Source organism: Solea senegalensis, linkage group LG13, assembly GCF_019176455.1.
Source record: "Solea senegalensis isolate Sse05_10M linkage group LG13, IFAPA_SoseM_1, whole genome shotgun sequence".
Lineage (NCBI taxonomy): Eukaryota > Metazoa > Chordata > Actinopteri > Pleuronectiformes > Soleidae > Solea > Solea senegalensis.
Window position 1 is genome coordinate 14755018 of NC_058033.1, and position 18266 is coordinate 14773283.

The 18266-nt window shown below is 41.5% G+C and overlaps 1 protein-coding gene across 2 annotated transcripts in view; it reads right to left on the reverse strand.

The window, feature by feature from the left end:
- Positions 1-274: 274 nt before the first annotated feature.
- The window catches only part of gabra3 (gamma-aminobutyric acid type A receptor subunit alpha3), a 90071-nt gene continuing 72079 nt past the window's right edge, over positions 275-18266 (reverse strand). Inside the window, exons 8-13 of one of the 2 annotated variants that reach the window (XM_044042342.1) lie at positions 17773-17916; positions 14787-14939; positions 10313-10518; positions 1705-1755; positions 1010-1048; positions 275-867 (exon numbers count right to left, since the gene is read on the reverse strand). In XM_044042342.1, the coding sequence (XP_043898277.1) occupies positions 547-867; positions 1010-1048; positions 1705-1755; positions 10313-10518; positions 14787-14939; positions 17773-17916 (914 nt within the window). In that variant the 3' untranslated portion in view covers positions 275-546. The remainder of the gene's footprint in view (positions 868-1009; positions 1049-1704; positions 1756-10312; positions 10519-14786; positions 14940-17772; positions 17917-18266) is intronic. The other variant, XM_044042343.1, reaches the window with a different exon arrangement.

The window sequence follows — 18266 nt, forward strand, 5'->3', positions numbered from 1 at the left end:
CAGTTTGAATCTAACTGACTGCTGACGCACTGCAGCTTTAATGTTGGTAATGAGCGGCAGTGGATCTTCAGTACAAGGTTGCGTGTTACAAGTGAAGCGCAAACATATCAAAACATGAGTGAGAACACAACTTGACTACTCTTCAAAAAAAAAAACGGCAAGCGATCAAGGTAACGGCGAAGGAGCACTTACAGTTACTCACGGAAATGGGAACAGGGCCAGAGCGAAGTGTGGAGGGGAAGGAAAAAGAAAACTACACAAATACAGACTGATGTGAGTATGTGCTCCCTCCGTAGTCCATGACTACATGTGAATTTATTGTATGTTCAAATTCGTCCTCCATCTATAGAGACGTGCAAAATATCAAACTCTTAAGAAAAAACAGATACACAAAACACATCCACGAACACACTCTCACTCTTTCTCTCTCTCACTCTCACACACACACACACACACACATACACAATAAGATGTAATGGACTTGGCCTCCTGCAAACCTGTCTACCTTCTGAACCAAACCAGATCAGGCCCAGCATTTGGTCAAATTCAGTTTAGGTTGTTAGCCTTCATGATAGCGGGCTTTCTGTTGACGTACGTGGCCCAGTAGCCTAAGTTGAAGATGAAGAACAGAACTGGGAAAATGATGCGCGATATCTTGTCCACTTTGCTGACACGGTTGTAGGACTTCTTGGCCTCCGTGTAGGGGTCGGCCATCCTCTGCAGGTAGTGGTGTTTGGCCGCTGCTCCGGGTGCACTCTTGGAAATGGTTGTTAAACCTTGGTCTTTTGCTACGTTCATGGCGTAGGTGGTTCCAACAATGTTGAAGGTGTTGTTGGCCTTTTTGGACAGAGTCGCCGATTCTCTTCTCTGAAAAGGAAGAAGGCAGTAAAGTAAAGGTTGTCAGGAGCGAAGCACCAGACTTACCAATACTTCCATTTGAACTCATAAAGAGGAAATAGAAGCAACACCACGAGACACGACACACACAAGAACAAAACAAAAGCCTAACCATATCTTTAATCCTTTCCATGTTAGCCTGAAACGGTTCCTGAAAAGAAAAGTAGAAAAGAAAAAAAGTTTACCAATTATATTAAAATTCCCCATCTTACATACTCTATTCATTGCTATCCAGCTGATACTACGTTTGAACATGTTTACACTATAAATATTATCAAGTCAAATCTGCACCATTTAAATGTGGATTGCAGAAGGAAAAAAAAAAACAGTCATGATTAAAAAAAAAAAAAAAGTCATGACAAAAATTGAGTGTGTTGAAATAGGGAAGACTGCATTCATGATCACTGCAGAACCAGGCTGGACTGGCATCTGATACTGCTTGCAGTTGCAGCACAGAGCAGGATTATATATACAAAAAAGAAAGAAGCAAAACAACAGTGCCTGAAAACCACATCTGACAAAACTGTATCAATGAGAGCAGCCAGCAGGCTCTTCAGGCAAAAACAGCTTATGCCAAATCTAACACAACAAAGGCTGAGTATGATTAAGCTTTCTAAAGCCACTGCTTTCTTCTTCATACTGTAGAGAAATCATTACTGTCTTTTCTATTTAATTTACAAAGGGAGACTGGATTTTATTTGTTAAATTGGTCCAATCAAATAACTAAACTAGCATCACCCTGCAAGATCCTGCATGTGTGAAGTTCAGGTGTTTTGAATTGTGGTTGTATAAAGTTCTGACACAAACCTGCTTGAGACATGGACGCTCACTCTCACAGAAAACATGGCTGCCAGCTGCCTGGGACACAAGGAAAAACAGGTTTAAGCCACTTAACAAAAAGCCTCAGCTGATAAATTTTAGGCCAATTAACGTTTACAAAATCTGAAGAATATGTGACTGGATTGATCTGGCCATTAGACGGCCTTTTGTGACTAGAAACTTGTGCTTTGAAAATTGCTCACTCCCCACACCAAAGTCCACGGAGAAAGTGAATGCTTTTACATCAAGACACACAGGAGTTAGCTAATAGTTCAAAAGTGTGAATTTGTGACTTTGGAGTTTGAAATACTTTTGCTTAATTGACCTAAGTGACACAAACTTACCAAACGAAGTGGCAGTAAACCAACAGCTCCCTTGTACCTGCGAGATAAAAACGCTCATTTTCCTTTTGGAGTTTGGTGTGGAAGAGTGAGCGGTTTACAAACCTCGGTTTGCAGTCGCAAAAGGCTCTCACTGATATATATACTGCATATGTGTAACAGGGTGTAGATTTTATTAGGTGAGCATTTTGTTAAGTGGCAATTATCTGTTACCACTGGCAGCCATATTTTCAGGGAGAGCGAGCACCATGTTTCAAGATAGTTCCTACAAGGGGTGGTGCACAGTGACTGACTACATCCTTTCACTGCCCCATTTCACTTTTCCTGTTTACATTTTTGTTCTACTTTTTCTTTTTCTTTTAAAATCCATTCCTTTTCTCTCCACTCCATCTTTTTCATTAGCATAGCATTGTGCCCTATCCCACTCCTCCTTAAAGCGTCACTGTGGACCCTTTCAGCTTATTACCAAGGGTTTTATTTGAATTTTGATTCTGCGTTCTCCTAAATATACAGAGACACTCACAAATGGAAGCATGTAAAACATGGTTTTATATGCAACAAACGTGCTGTGTGTGATCGCTCAGTATCTTGAGTAGAGCAGTACTGTATGTCACAATCAGATAATATATTTGAACTTAAAGACCGCACGATTTTTAAGTTTTTGTTTTTAAAGTGGGATCCTACAACTTGGGGGTCAACAATTGAATTAGAAATAAGTTATAAATGCCTTATGAGCAGTGATGGGAATAACGATTGAAATGACTGTTTCAATCAGTTTACTTTGGTGAGGGGGGCGGGACAACCACATAAGTAGCGATGATTGGCTATGGAAGAGGTAAGCCAATCAGAGGCAGCGCTGGGCGAGCGTTGACACACAAACAACCAAGAGACACATTCAGCGATGGTCAGCCCAGCAAATTCTATGGAAGCGTTTTCATAATGGAAGTACAGACATGACTTGTCCCTCACTGAGATAAAAGTGTATATGTATATCAAAGGTTCTAAAACGTCTGTTATGTTTCACTGTTCTACAATTATAAACATAGTAATGATAACATCTACAATAAGGCACAACTAGATAGTGGATCTTGTCTCACATTGTCCCACAGCAACACGAATATATTAGTCGCAGTGTTTCCCAACCCTGGTCCTCAGGGATTAGTGTTTTCTGTTAATAGTTAAGTGTCCATTTCGTTTTGTTACTTTACTGTACAATGCAATAACTCTTTTACTAACACAGTTTCTTTTTGGGAGAAGTAACTAGTAACTATAACTAATTAGTACCATGCCCAACACTGCTTATGAGGAAATATTCAGACTTCTGGGTCCCTACATGAATGACGTGAGGCTGTGCTGGGGAAAAATGTGTGGATAATACTGCAGCAATGATGGGCTGGAAGAGTGGAGTTACCGCATGGATAAAGTTTGACAAGTCAAAGATCATTCAGCTACAAACTGTCTGCTGCATTGGCAGGTGCTCACATCCAAAGCCACAGAACCAGATGTTCACTCTGTTTTCTTTGCTTCACTCTGTTTAACAACACAGAGCCACGATATGTTCACATACCAGCAGAATGACTGTTATATACAGTATTGAGCTGTGGTGGTTGGCAAAATAAATGACATTTCATTTATGTTCAACAACATTGAACATGAATTAGGGGCTGGTGTTGGGAAATCGGAAAGCATATTTATATGGACTTAGACGGGAGATGTTCGACAATTCCGTGGGCAACAACTGCATTCACCGACCCTGATCGGAAGCATCTGAACTTGGTGAGAGTGTTCCACTCTGGCATCTCCACTGTGCATCTCCTGAGGCCCTGAGTAATCACCGACTGATGCTTTAGAGCAGTAAAAAAAATACGATAAAAGCAGCAAAAGATGGAAAGAGGTGACGGAGGAGGCCACATTCTATCAAGACATGGATACAGTGCTGTTAAAAGCTATGGGCAACATCAAATTTAAAAGGGATGCATATGTGAACATTTTGGCCTTTTGAAAATGGAGTCTGTAATGGAGTCTTGTTTTATTTTTTTTTAAATAGGTGCAGGAAAGTTAGAGTCTAAACATTCTTGTCAGTATATTTTAATATTTGGACGACAGTTGCAGTAAGGGCGTAAAAATCCCCAAACATAGCTACAGTACATATTTTAATATTATTTTAACATATTTTATCATTAATAGACAATATCAAACAACTGACCGGACTGGGTAAACAGTTTCCTATCAGAAAAGGCCGTCTAACAGCAACCTAAATCAGTGAACATATTCCTTAGTTAGACTTTGTGTACATTTTGTTGGCAGAAATTGAATTCATACACATGATTGATTATCTGTGTAATCGCTTCAAAGGTCTTGCTTTACGCAGGTCAGCATCCTGTGCCATCGTGTTTGTACACCAGCCAGAACAGACAAACCAGCTGGAGAGTGTGTATTGAAGATGAGGTTCACAAAGAATAATGCTACGCCCACATAAACCCAATCAATAAATCAACAAAATAGAAGGAGGAAATGGCAGAGAAAATGAAAGAGTGGAGAGAGTTGTGAAAGAGTGTCTAAAGACTTTCTGCTATGCAAATGCCACTGTAGTCCCCTGATGTACTTGGGAAAGGGAGAAGTGAGCGGAGGAGTTCTCTTCTGCTGTCGCACCGTTATGCTGTGTTTCCATCGTGGTACGGTTCAGGTTGGTACAGTACGGTATGGTTTGGTAGACGGGTTGTGGGCTGTGCACAATGGCCGCATCCACTAGATACAGTATGTACTGTTATGTTGCAGCAGTTGCGACGACGACAACAACGCAACACAACAGTCAACAAGAGCTCTTTTTCCCACTTGGTGGGTAGCTGTTTTTTGGCTGCAGCCATTGAAGAAACTGTTACCTCAAGGGAAGGATATCAAAACTTGGAATGGTTGGGGCTGTTTGTTTTGGTACTATTGGTATATACATAATGAAAATGCAAAAGAGTACGTACTGTACTGTACCAAACCGTTCCACCAGGTGGAAACACGGTTTAGATGTCACAAATTCTATCACACTGGACCTTTACATAAGTAGTTGAGTATTTGTAAGTGGCTAAAATCAGTTTTCCTCGTGTCCCCACTGACAGCCATAATTTCATTGAGAGTCTCAGGATGGTTTTCAATGCAGGGGGTGCGCTTAAGCAGTTGTTTAAGTACACAGACTTACAGTCCAACGTCTTGGAGGCAGCAAAACATGAGGAGTAAACATGTTCAGTTTGATCAGTGTTTTGTCCTCAAGTGAGCAAGACTACCGGAGGACGAGAGTTCTCCAAACTCAGCACAAGCACTGAAGCTTGCGGGTGAGATAAAAAAAAAAGCTCACAGGCGGCGGCTGATTGCATTAAACAGAGAAATGGTGGGTCACTCCCTGAAGGGATCTATCTCGAGTCAATTAATACAGGGTGAGAGAGTGGTACTGATGCCCTGTGGATAACCAGGTACTTCCCCAAGATATCGATTCCTCTAACACCACCCAGAGACTCCTTTATCACAGTGATGGCTGACATCAGCAGGAAAAGAGAGTGACTGCTGTAATGTGTCATATGACTTCAATCATAGCTCCCTAAACTCTTAACTCCTTGGCATCAGGAACAGTAGGGCTTAGTAACCTGACAGAAAAGCCTAGCAGAACAATTATGTGCCGCTATTTAGCTGGGTTGTCCTCGGCAGTAATTCATATGGTCTAATTATTGGAGAAACCACATGTGACATCGTGCTGCGTGCATGTTTTTATGAACCTAATGCAACACGGCACATAATTTACATCTGGCCAAAGAGTCTTCAAAGTCATTTGGCTAGCTGCAGGCACACGAAATGTCCTGAACACAATGCATCTGTTGACCTTGTCTTTGTTACTTCTGCAAACCGATGAGTCAGAATTGCTTTACAAGTATGATTAAGTTCCCTGGAGGTAATCGTGCCTCGCTCCGTCCCGCTGTTTTGAGTCCAGTGTGCGCATGCGTGCATTAAACCCAACCTTGTGACAGTCTGTCCGTGTTTCGGACTGGAGATGAGGCGGTAGCATATTCAGTAGCTTCAAGTATGCGAAGTATGTGTTTTATTTATGGTGTTCTCTACTATTTACGTTTTGTAAATCTGGTAGTTACAGACATGGTCTGTGCTTGATCTAATCACTACAGGTATCAGCCCAACAGTCCACTGATAGTAAAGACCATCAACTGCAACACTGCCTCAGATTGGCCAATGTGTCAGGGGGAAAACAGCCAATGAGCTACCAGCACATACTGTATGTACTGCACCTGCTTGAGAGGATATTCCTTACCAGCAGGTGGCAGTAGTCTGCCTTTGTTAATGAAAAAGGAAAACCAGAAGAACTATTAAGCAGTGATTTTTTAACTCACCACTTGGTCAAACAATGGCCCTGCCATAGTAGTATTATCTGCTGGATGTCCAAATTAAATAAGGACGGTACACGAGGATGTCTCGTCTTCTGAAAGACGAGCAAAACAGCCAACCACGAGGATCTGTCTCTTGAAGGGACAGCAATGCGTTTGAACATGCTGAATTGGCCACAAAGCCTTCAGCAGGGTTCCTGTCTATGACGGCAAAGGCTGACAGCGCTGCACACCAGGAGAGCTTTAGCTGTTCATCAACTGCCTGACGGCTGACTGTCAGGGCAGTGTGTCCTGAGCTTTAAGCTTACACGATTTTCCACCCAATAATCCAGACCCAAACAAGAAACCAAGATTTCCAAGTTGTGGCCAATGGCCCCTATGGAGCAGTACTTGTTCGTCAATAGCTAAGCATGAAACGTTAAAGGATGTGGCCCGTGGATCCCAGCAGATGCCTCTCTGATGCCATGGAGATCCAAATCTCTTCTTGAATATCGTTGATGGTACAGTCATGTTGGTTGGGAAAAGTGACAGTCTCTCCTTTTTTAAATCAACATGTTTAAGGAAAGCGACAGAAAAGTAAAAAATATGAGAATAGATCGTACGGGGACATTTCTGTTTCCATGTGGACAATGTGGACTGTCTTACAAAATGTCCTGCCTACTGCAGCTTTAATTTCAAATATGTGAAGATGTTGTCAGCGACGCAGTGGGTGTGAATGTGCAAGATTATGAGTCACACATTAGTAACTGAGATTCCCTGGCTCCGGCAATGAAGCCCACTGCACAGTGAGCCAGTGCTCCAGCCTCTGCTGATGAAACTAGCTTTTAATAAATCTCACAAACTCATTTCCAATCATTTGTCATGGAGAGTCAAGATTATGCAAGCAAGCAATTCATTCCGACCAACCAAACTCCCCATTGGCTAATTTCTGTAATAAGCACACCTTTAGCTGGTGAAGTGAGGGAGCGCTAACTAGTTACGCCATCGTAACGCCATCGCAGCGCCATCATCTGTCAAGCGGAATGTTAGGTGACAAAAAAAAAGAAAGAAAGAACCAGCAGCATAAGTTGCACATCGACCACTTCCATTTCAGAAACCTAGAGGCAATCTTACTTACATGAGGGTAAGAGTAGTGGCCTTGCCTCACACATGGAGCCTCTATTTTCAAAATTGATGTACTGAGCTTCAACATCTTTAGCGAAACACACTTTTTCTCTTATAAGTTATCTTCCACTCGATTCTCTTCATTAAATTTAAAACATGTTGAAAAAGGAGACACGTGTGTATTCTGATGCTTTTGCTTTCCAGTCATTCTAGCTATTATGGGAGTGTTATGGGAGTGTAACGTCTCCCGCTGTGACCCCGTTCTTTTTTATCTATCATGACAACTGCGTGCTCAGCACAGCCCCCGAGAAGGGAACTCAGGCTGTTGCCATTCAGAGGAGACATCAAAAAAAAAAACAATTCCTCCCCTCTGCTGCAAATTATCCCCGATGACTGAACAGTTCTATGGCAGCAATACATATTTCCGTCAATCACTCAAAGGACCAAATGTCAAGCTGTAAGGACGTGGAAACACTGTACTGATTGTGTCCAACACTTTGTACATAAATAGCAGGAAACGAGTTTCTGTCGCAGTAAAAGAAATATATGTTGTTCTTTGCTTTATGACCTGTCTGTGACAGAAGTGCAGCCTTTTTTTTTAACGTGCTGGCAGCAATAAAACAGTACCTTCCTAGTCACTTTAGTTAAATTAAGTGAGACTTTTACCTGGTTAAACAGAGGGATAGAAAAACATAATTTAATATAAAGCAATGGAGGTGCAACTTTTTTTTTTTTTTTAATGCAAACATATCACAGTGTTTGTAAGCTCTCTCGCTGTCAGAAAATCAGTTTCCCTTAGGGGGGAAAAAAAAAGCATGTGTCCTTCTGCAAATTGTGCTGCGCTATTAAATATGAAACTGTTCTTTGATGTATTCTCAACACAGTGCAAATTTACCAAGGCTAACTCATCTCAGAAAATAATAGTACAAACCAGTCAAACGGAACATCTTATAGTCAGCAAATCAGCTACGTCTGCGTCCACACTACGACGTTTTTTATTTGAAAATTGGGCTTTTCGATTAATGACATGTGTGTGTCATTAATAGTGTTTCAGTGTCCACAAAAAGACACGTTAAAAACTAGGACTATGCTTCAGGCTCCACAATAATACAATAATAATTGATTGGTGTCTTCAACTTTCACTCAGGAGCGAAACTTGTTCCTTAGTTAGCTGACTTATGTTATCGTGATAAATAATAAATGTCATTATTGACTAGTTTGACACTTTACTGTGTCTTTGACTGTATTTTCCAAATGGTACTGAAATGATGTAGAGATGTAGTCTTGAGACATAAACACCACTCAAGCTGCCAAAGTCTGTCTAGATTAGACTGTGTATTGCAATACGTATGTTATCATGGCTTCTCCGTCTCGATATGTATCATTAAGATTTAGGAGATACCCAGCCCTCATAAAATGTAAATACTGTATACTGTGTGACCATACTTAGTTTCAGAATGTACTGCTAGTGGAAAACAACAATGTTGAAAAGTAAGAAACTGAAAACCTTTGACCTTTTCCTTCACAGTCGATAGTCCACTCGTGGCCGATAACGACCAATCAGGAAGCAAATGCAGGAAACCGTGTTCAACTTATTGGTGCAAGTCCAGACTAAAACACGACCCAGAGCCGGCAGCATTTTCAAACTTTTCTGCCTGGACGAAAGCGTGTGCGGAGCAGAAGACAATGCATTTTTAAACAAAAAAGCATTATTGTGGTTAGAGCCTATGCCAACTAAATCTGCCATGACCTAATTCTGTCATTCATTAAATCTGTGTAGAAATGCTAAATGCATTTGTCCTTTCATCTCCATCAAAAACAGGCATTTCGAAGCATACGCTGTGATGCAACTTGCAGCGAATCAATTAATCACGGGAAACATGGATATTTCATACATACAGCAAGTGCTTCTTTGTGTTCCAATACTGCCTCATGTCTCTAATCTATCCCATATGACACGATCAACTATAAAACATCATAGAAACCATGTATAATTAAAGCACCGAGGCAGTCGCGAGACACTAATCACTTTTTTATTCATGACTTCATTAGAACTTCAGAGAAAAAAAGCTTCTTCTTTATATATATTCTCTCACCATCTAACAGACCAAAGTACAAATCTGTAGGCTGTGAATGATCTAGTTTTGTGCTATAGAAACGCCACCTTCAGGTGCACACGCCCTCTCTATTCTCTGCATCCATAATTTGCAGAGTAGACGTGACACTGACATTTTTTTCTGGGGGCAATGAGCTCACAGTGACTTCAGGACGAGACTTGAACATATGCCGCCATCATAAATCGGGGCCAGTGTCTCTGGGAGTTTACCTCTGTGTTTTCGCTTTCACTGTCCCACCCCACTCTCCCTGTTCCATTTGGCTGTTAATGAATAAATAAAAACTCTCTTTAAAGTCTTATAGAAGACTCCAGGCTGCATTAAAGAAGGAATATTCGATCAATGTTTTCAAAGTGCAATTTGCCCTCATTGCCTGTCACTGAAGGACTGAAACAATTAAAACTAAGCATACTGAGAAGACGACAGTGGTTGACAACTTTGAAAAAAATGACTTTGGTTGGCGACGCCTAAAATAAGGAATTCAAAATAAAGTTACGAACAACAGTTTTATTGAATTTCATGAAACGGTGTCACCAACTGAAGTGCCTTTTTAAGTATGTTAACCATGTTCGTCTTTTCAGTGTAAAAACAAAAGGAGAGTGCAGGTGTGTCATGTCCATACATTTCCATACAACTGTTTCAAATAAGAATGACTCACCCTTATTTCCATGCCCTCTTTTTTCCCATCCCATGCCCAGCTGCGCTTGGTGAAGTAGTTGACTGTGGCAAACTCAATCAAGGCAGAGAAGACAAAGGCATAGCACACGGCCATGAACCAGTCCATGGCAGTGGCATAGGCCACCTTAGGAAGGGAGTTTCTAGCACTGATGCTCAGGGTGGTCATGGTTAGGACAGTGGTGACCCCTGAGGATGAAATGAAAAAGTTAGCAAACAGGTACTTTGTGCAAGGAAAGTTCATTTTCTTACAGCTTTTACAGAACGACACAAGGGTCATAATAATATTTTTCCTTTGGGGAAACCAGGACACAGGGCACAGATTTTAAAGAGTCCACTAGGGCCACGTAACAGAAGGTTAAGCCGAGTTTAATTGTCCAATCTAGCTCAATCATGTAAATTGCTCTTTTGGGGTTTAAAAAAAGAATAAAGTTATGAACTAAACATTCTGGTCCACTGAACTGCAAAGCATCGACTTTACATAATCTGCTGTGTGAAAGAAGAAATTTGAACCACTAACAAAGTTCAGTGGTGCGTAAATGTTGGAGGTTTGCTGACTCAGTCTTGTAATATATGATATATATATATATATATATATATATATACATATATATATACATATATATATATAGTTATATATAATATATATTTATTGCAAGATAATGTGCAAAAGGTCAGTTCCAGGTCCCTACAGGACATATCACATAACAAACATTTCGAATTTGCGTCGAAATGAATCCGTTGGTGTGAAACCCTTCAAACTTTCAGAGGTCATGTCACAGCTTAACATTCAGCGCTTCCTGCGATTGAAAAAAGAATGTGAACCGATTTTACGCCTTTTTTTGCAACTGATGGAAAAAAAGATGCACAATATGTTCCAGGCCCCAAAAATGTTCACCTAATAAAATGTACACCTGTCAATGTTATCTGTGTTATAAATGACATCAACACCATCCTGACTGGAAACTGACATTTGTAAGCCATTCACTGTTCCGCACCAAAGTCCACTGAGATAATCTGCATTTTTAGCTCCCGGGCGCAGAGGAACTGCTGTCTCGTGTGATAAGTTTGTTTCACTTGGGGAATTCCAAACAAATCACACAATAACAGCAGACGCAGCAATGGTTCAACAACTCCTGTGTGCTGTAGGGCTGCCACTTTTTCTCTGAAATTTGGACCTTCAAACTTGGGTTTCCGCTCTGTTCTGTAATCTGGTCCACAAATATGCAGCCCACAAGCGTTTCAGACTGTGTGAAGTAATGACTGAGTTGTCTGTTATTGCAGAGAGTGTGGTGTGTGCAGCTTGCCCTCTTTACTCCTCAAAAGAAGACGACAGGGACATCTTAGCATTGACAATGGAAGAGAAAAACAAGCTTTACTGTCCTCCTGAGTGGACCATCACAAGACTAATGCATACTAAACCAGACATGTGAAAGTATGTCTGGTTTATACGCACACAAGCACCGCCCGTGCTCATGTCTGTGTGTTTGTGTCAATACCTTCAATTATATAGTGTCTCACATGATGTACTTTGTTGCAGAGAGCGAGCAGTTTATGACGTGAGACAAACTTCAGTGTCTAATGGTGAGATAATGCGATAAAAGACAGCGTGTCCATGTGGGCCCCATAGAGGGTTCTATTCAGGCTGACAATATGGGTCCCAAGCGGGTTTGTTAATGGTTTCCATGAAGGCCCTTCCTGTGCTTGTCCACTACAAGCCCTTTCCCTTTCCAGGCTACGTGAGTACTAATGGCGTATTTCCACCGGCTCTACTCACCTCGGCACGGCACAGCACGGCACGATTAGGTTGCATCTCCACTACAAAAAAAGTACCTACTTAACGTGGGCGGAGTCATCACTGCACGGCTGAGCGAAACTGTGGTGACTAGAGACTTTACACCAGACTCCTGGTAGTGATATGAGATTAATAAAATAATTACAATTAAGATAGAGATTAACCCACGTTTTTAGGATTGTTATGTAGTTTTAACTTATCTACAATTTGGCACTGTTAAATATAGAGATTTCCCTGGTAGTTGTTGGAGATTAACCCACGTTTTGAGGATTGTTAAGTAGTTTTAAGTGATCTACAGTTCGGCGCTGTTCGGCTTGATTTGTGTGTGGGATGTCTCTCCCTGTGACGGCAGTCTGACCAATCGTCGCATAGTACCGACTCAGCACGGTTTTGGAACCTCGCCAGAGCAGGTCCTAAAAATAGGACCAGGTACCATGCTAGTGGATACGCTACCGTGCCGTGGTGAGTAGAGCCGGTGGAAATACGCCATAAAGGCCCTGGTATACTTCCGCGCACATGCAGCACGCGTCGCACATTGTGGACCCTGGTGTACTTGCGCGTCAGGGTCCTGTAGTGTCCCACTTCACCATCGGGGTGGTGGTACAAGTCTGGACGCAGAGTATAGGACGCATTCCTACCAAAGGAAAAGAGAACGATGCTTCATCTCCCTGGGACACTTCTGGTTTGAGCGGCTCACAGCTGAAAGGCCCGGAGTCGGGGTGTCAGCTGGTTCGTGGGTCGCCAGGTCGAGGCTTGAATCCTTGGCGACTACTTCCTCTATTGTCTAAATGGTTTTTCTGCTTCACGCTCGTTGCACGTGGTTCCTAAATCTGGGTTGCACACGTAGACTGCGTACTACGTGTTGATGACGCAAATTACATCACGCCATGATGCGTGTTGGGTGTGCGCGGAAGTATACCAGGGCCTTAAGTGGGCATGAACTTGAAGTGAAAAGCCCATGTGGGCAAACATGGATGGGTTCACCATGGAAACCACGGACAAACCAGCGTATGACCCATGTTCTCAGCCTGAATTTGACCCTTATGACCCCACATAGACTTGTTGGTTGGTCAGAAGAAAGATTTATTATCAGGTGAGCTTTTTGTTGAGCGGCCAAAATCTGTTTATCCTTGCTGCCAACTGGCAGCCATGATTTCAATTATATTATCTCACGCAGGTCCAGAGCGGGAGGTGTTGACTATATTTCTGTACCTTATACAACCACACTTGAAAAAAACCCCAAAAACCCAAACTATCCCTCTAACTATGTGGTATTGCATGCCTGTAATATCAGTGAGAGTATTCTAAAATAAAAAATCAAATATTTATAAGAATCTAAACCCTTGAAAACCCATCAAAACATTCAGTCTTACTCCTGGCAGCCAACAAAACAATGATAAATCAGTTAAGTTCCCGATGAAAAGGAGATGCCATGAACTCGATGGAATGATGATTTTTCTTTCACCTGATCACTGTGATTGTGAGAACAGAAACTAGAGATGTGAACTGTGTCCTTCACAGTAAATGTTTCAATGGTTACACGGAGAAGATGACACTGATTACAGCACCTCTCTGCTTGTGTGAGGGAGAATCGCTCTGTGCAGATGGACCTTATTGTGTGACTGAATGATTTTCACATGATGTTGAGGGGAAATGTTTCTCGTGTTTGTGGCGAACTGAGGGAACATTGGTTATTTAAATGCATGGAAATAGGATGCTGTAACAAGTGTTTTTTCACCCCCCCCCCAAACAGTCTCTTGCTTTGCATGTCATTTAATGCGTGTTGTGCAGCGTGTGCTACCTCATATACGTACGTGTGCCATTTCCATATCAAAATGCTAATTATTCAACAAACACAGGTCAGGGGTTTCTTCACAGATTATGCAGCTCAGTCTATTATTATTCACAGTACAAAGGGAGGATAACACAGTGAAGTGCCACATATGCAACAAGGGAAAATGTCAAATAAAATCAAAAGGATTCTGCGTGGCTTACATCTTCTTAAATGAAACGCATTAGCATTCATATAGAATGTTTTCAAGAGAGGTCGGATCTGGTCGAAGGGGTTTGTCTCCTTTTTATTGACATGGATTTCAAATATTGGCCATTTAATCAGCAGCCAGTTGCTTCAAAATGAATTCATTCATTTTGCTCCACCGATAGAAGCACACAATGTGTCAAGGGCAACTTCAGTGACGTGCGGTTTTATCGAAATCACCTGGAGCTCAGTAAATAATAAGACTTTAAACCAGGGTGACTGTTCCTTGTTGACAAAGTAGCCAAACATCCTCTTTGACAGATGTGTTTCCCTGACTCAGTAGGCCCTACTGCATTTTTCCATTTTGTTTCATACTTTGCTTTAACTTCTGATTAATTTGTGTGTGTGTGTGTTTTTTAACGTAGGCACAAATCATTAGTGTGGAAAAGAGCATCAGGAACAAAACACATTAGTCTTTCATATTCACCAGGTTGTTTTCTGTAAAATGTCCTTCTAATCAGACCTTTTCGAAACCTGCAATTTTTAAACCACTTAGTCCAACTCTGCACATATTTTTTTTTTGGGGGGGGTTTAATCTCTCTTCGAATTCTCCCCCCTGTTCAATTCATCATTTAGGGCTTTCTTTTTTTTGCTCTTTGATTAAACACACAAGATGGCACTCACCAAACACAGTGCGAGCAGGAACCGATTCTCTGTTTAGCCAGAAGGAGACCTGAGACAGTATGACAGTCATGATGCACGGCAGGTAGGTTTGAATCACAAAATAGCCAATTTTCCTTTTCAAATGGAAATATGCTGTCATCACTACATATTCTCCTGGGGGAAGGGAGAGAAACACAGACAGAGATGGAGAGAAACACACAGGGTCATAATTATTGACACAGCTACGCACCACTGGGAGCAACACAAGCTGAAAGATTCAAGGGTGGATTCGTACACATTTGACTGTTAACAGGTTTGTTTTCGGTCAGTGGATGAGCCATTAAAGCGCAACAGAGAATGGTAGTTGTGATATATACTCTTTGTATAAAAAGGTCACAAAACTCACATCTTTTTAGACTGGGGCTCAATTTGGAACTGAATAGAAAAGTGGAATCTAAACATTGAATGACAGATGCTGATTTTAAAAGGAACCTGAGCATCCTGTGACAGCCTGTATATAAGATTAGTAACCGTAGACTTCCATTTACAAAATGTATATCCATCAACTTCAGTTCCAGAGAAAAACAAATGACCTGATGTGAAAATAAAACAGTACAAGTTGACTTAGAAATAGAAGAAGTTATTTCTGTGATGGTTCGAATGGTTGTCAACAACACTTTTTCTTGTTGAAGGGCCTTTCCAGAGCCCTTCAAGCTAATGTGAAGCGTTCCACCTTCATATTGTAGATCATCAGTGACGTACTTCTTATAAACTCATCTTTCTGTTGACGTCTTTGCCGTTCCGAGACGTGTGCCTGCATCTTTCTTACCTCTCGATTCAGGACATTCTTCCTTTAGCTCAGATTTAATCCACAGATGTAATCTGTGGTGCAAAGATATGAGAAAAACAGCCTTTCATTCCCCCAAGGGGGTTTTATATGAGCAGATTCTACCCAGCACTGGCTTAAATTCCCTGGGCTCACTGTCCTCCGTTATGTTTGAAATCTAAAGGAAATTGATTTACCAAACCAAATGAAAGGAATTATGTTGACTGCACATCGACTATTCTTCACACTTGAAGTCCCACTTGAGTCGGATCTTCAAAATATCTCCAAAAATTTGCTAGAGCATGTTCAAACCACCAAAGAGCACAAGACAAAAAGATGTGCTCATGGAAAGTGCTCCCTGTAGAGCTCTAGTTAAGTGCTTTTATTTCAACAGCTTTCAACACTTCCTAGGGAAACGGGCTGAGTGCCATCCGACAAAGCAGTTTCATTGTGCTTTAGTCTCCAAACACTACTGAAGTCAGACAGATCTGTGATTCTGTTGCTCACCTCCTGAGAGCCACAAGAGCAAACAGTCTCACCGCAAAGGGTAAATCTCTCAAAATGGAAAGTCAGTGTGGCTCAGTTGTAAGCTATGCACTTGTTGTTTATTTATTTCTGTAATTACCTACTGCCCCATTGAAGCAACCTCTTATCTTTGGCCTAGAAGTAATCAGAACTCCTGCACTCTATCCCATCTTCTTGCTCTGTTAAGCCTGTTATCTAAATTGAATGTTATTTGCCTGATAGATCCCTCTCGAAACATTATGTTGCTATGAATTGTCTTGTGCTGTCAGTCCGCACCTGTTGCCTTTGTCTTTTATGCTTTTATTTTGAGTGCTGCCATACACTTTTAATGGTCGTATGGGGGTGCTAACAGTCAGCAGACACTTTTGCCTTTCACCAAAAACAGGGCTGCCAGGAGGTACACAGGGGAAACTGAACAAAAGGTTCACCAAGTCCAATGAGAAATTCAGCTTTTTTTTTTCCTTACATCATAGCACACAGGAATTGTTGATCCACTTCTGCCTATAATCAGCAAGTCCAAATATGTTATTTTGTGACTTCAGTGTTTAAATTCTTTGCTCAGATGTACCTCGGTGACAAAACCCCACCAAAGGAGGCAGCAGTAGACCATCAGCTCTGTGCAAGTCAGAAAATGCTGTCTCAAATTGGGGAGACACATACTAGCAACTCCTGTGACCCCCCCCATGAGCTTAAAACACTGTTTTGTGTGAAGAGTTGGTTTAAAAAGCAAGACAGACTTAGGTTTCCAGTCAGAAAAAGGCTGTATAATGAATGGAGAAAAAGTGGCGGTCAGCCTTTTGGTAATTGGCGAAAATCTGTTTTTTTTTCCTTGTGTCTGCACTGGCAGCTGTGAGTTCAGTGAAGGCTCGTGTCCATATCTCACATATCTGGAGCAGCAAAGTCAGAGATTGAGGATGAGGATTTGTCACTGCCTCATACAACCACACTTAAAAAAAAACTTCGCTTTAAGTCCTTCTCTGGGTAAATGGAAAAAAAAGAAAAAAGGGATAAAATGGTTCTGCAAAAAAATGTTGATGGGTTGCAATCAGAAGTATGGACCTGCTAAATTTGTCCTTTAACTCTACGCTGAGTGTGTCGACTCTGAGCTGTTAGGCCGAAACAGAATGGAAAGAAGATTTTACACCTCTGGCACACTTCCTCACAGCATCTCTGTAAATATGCTGAATTGTTTCCCAAAAATTGATAACAACCATCATTTCCCACATGAAACCCCCGAATAATGAAAGCCGCGTCTAAAATGGCAGAAACTGTGAAAAAGTGCAGACTGTTACTTTATGAAAACACACCGAGGAAAGCCATTATACAGTGAGGTCTGTATGTCATCAGAAAAGAAGGAGGGCAATTTATAATGTCCGCTTTCAAGCGGCAGTTTCACTGAGTTTATATTTCCAAGGTTGGACTTATATCCAACGATGTAGTTCCGCTGCAGTATCCTCCAACAAAATTGAATTTGTCCAAATGCTATAAATTGTTGTGAACACTTTGATGTGCACTCACACTGCAGCCAGAAAAGCTGTGCAGTGAGGTGTTTGCCACTCTGACTGTTAACCTCTTTTGCCTGTTTGAACTGTCTGAACACACCAAGTCTAAAGCAGTTTGAGGTTAAATGTCTGGGGGGCTGTAGATGTAACCTACCTGTGCTAGAACTGATGGTTTCTTTGCCAATAACGTGTCCCAGTAAGTCGTACTGGTTCAGCCTTGAGCCGTCCTCAGCCACAGCGACAGACTTCTCGTCTCCCAGGGTCCACAGGTAGATCACTTCATTATTGGTGTAAGCATCTAGGCAACAGAAAGGTGGGTGAGGAATTGACAGTGGGGGTATCCAACCACTGTAGAGAAAATATTGGATATTTATTGACTGTGAAACTTGAGTCCTGCACCACACTCGCTCAGTTTTTCAACTGAAGCAAAACATTCAGAATGTGTCGTGAAGTCAGTGTTGAGAACCTTTTCTGCTCATTATTACTGATCATTAACACCCCACAGGCTAATACTGATTAGATTCTGTGTTTATTCACAAGAATGACACATGAGTAATGCCACCATAGATCATATATTATGGTAGATATAGTGTTCTGGTTTGCAGGGTGAGCCTGAGAGGGCAGTAAAAATTTATTCAACAGCAAAAC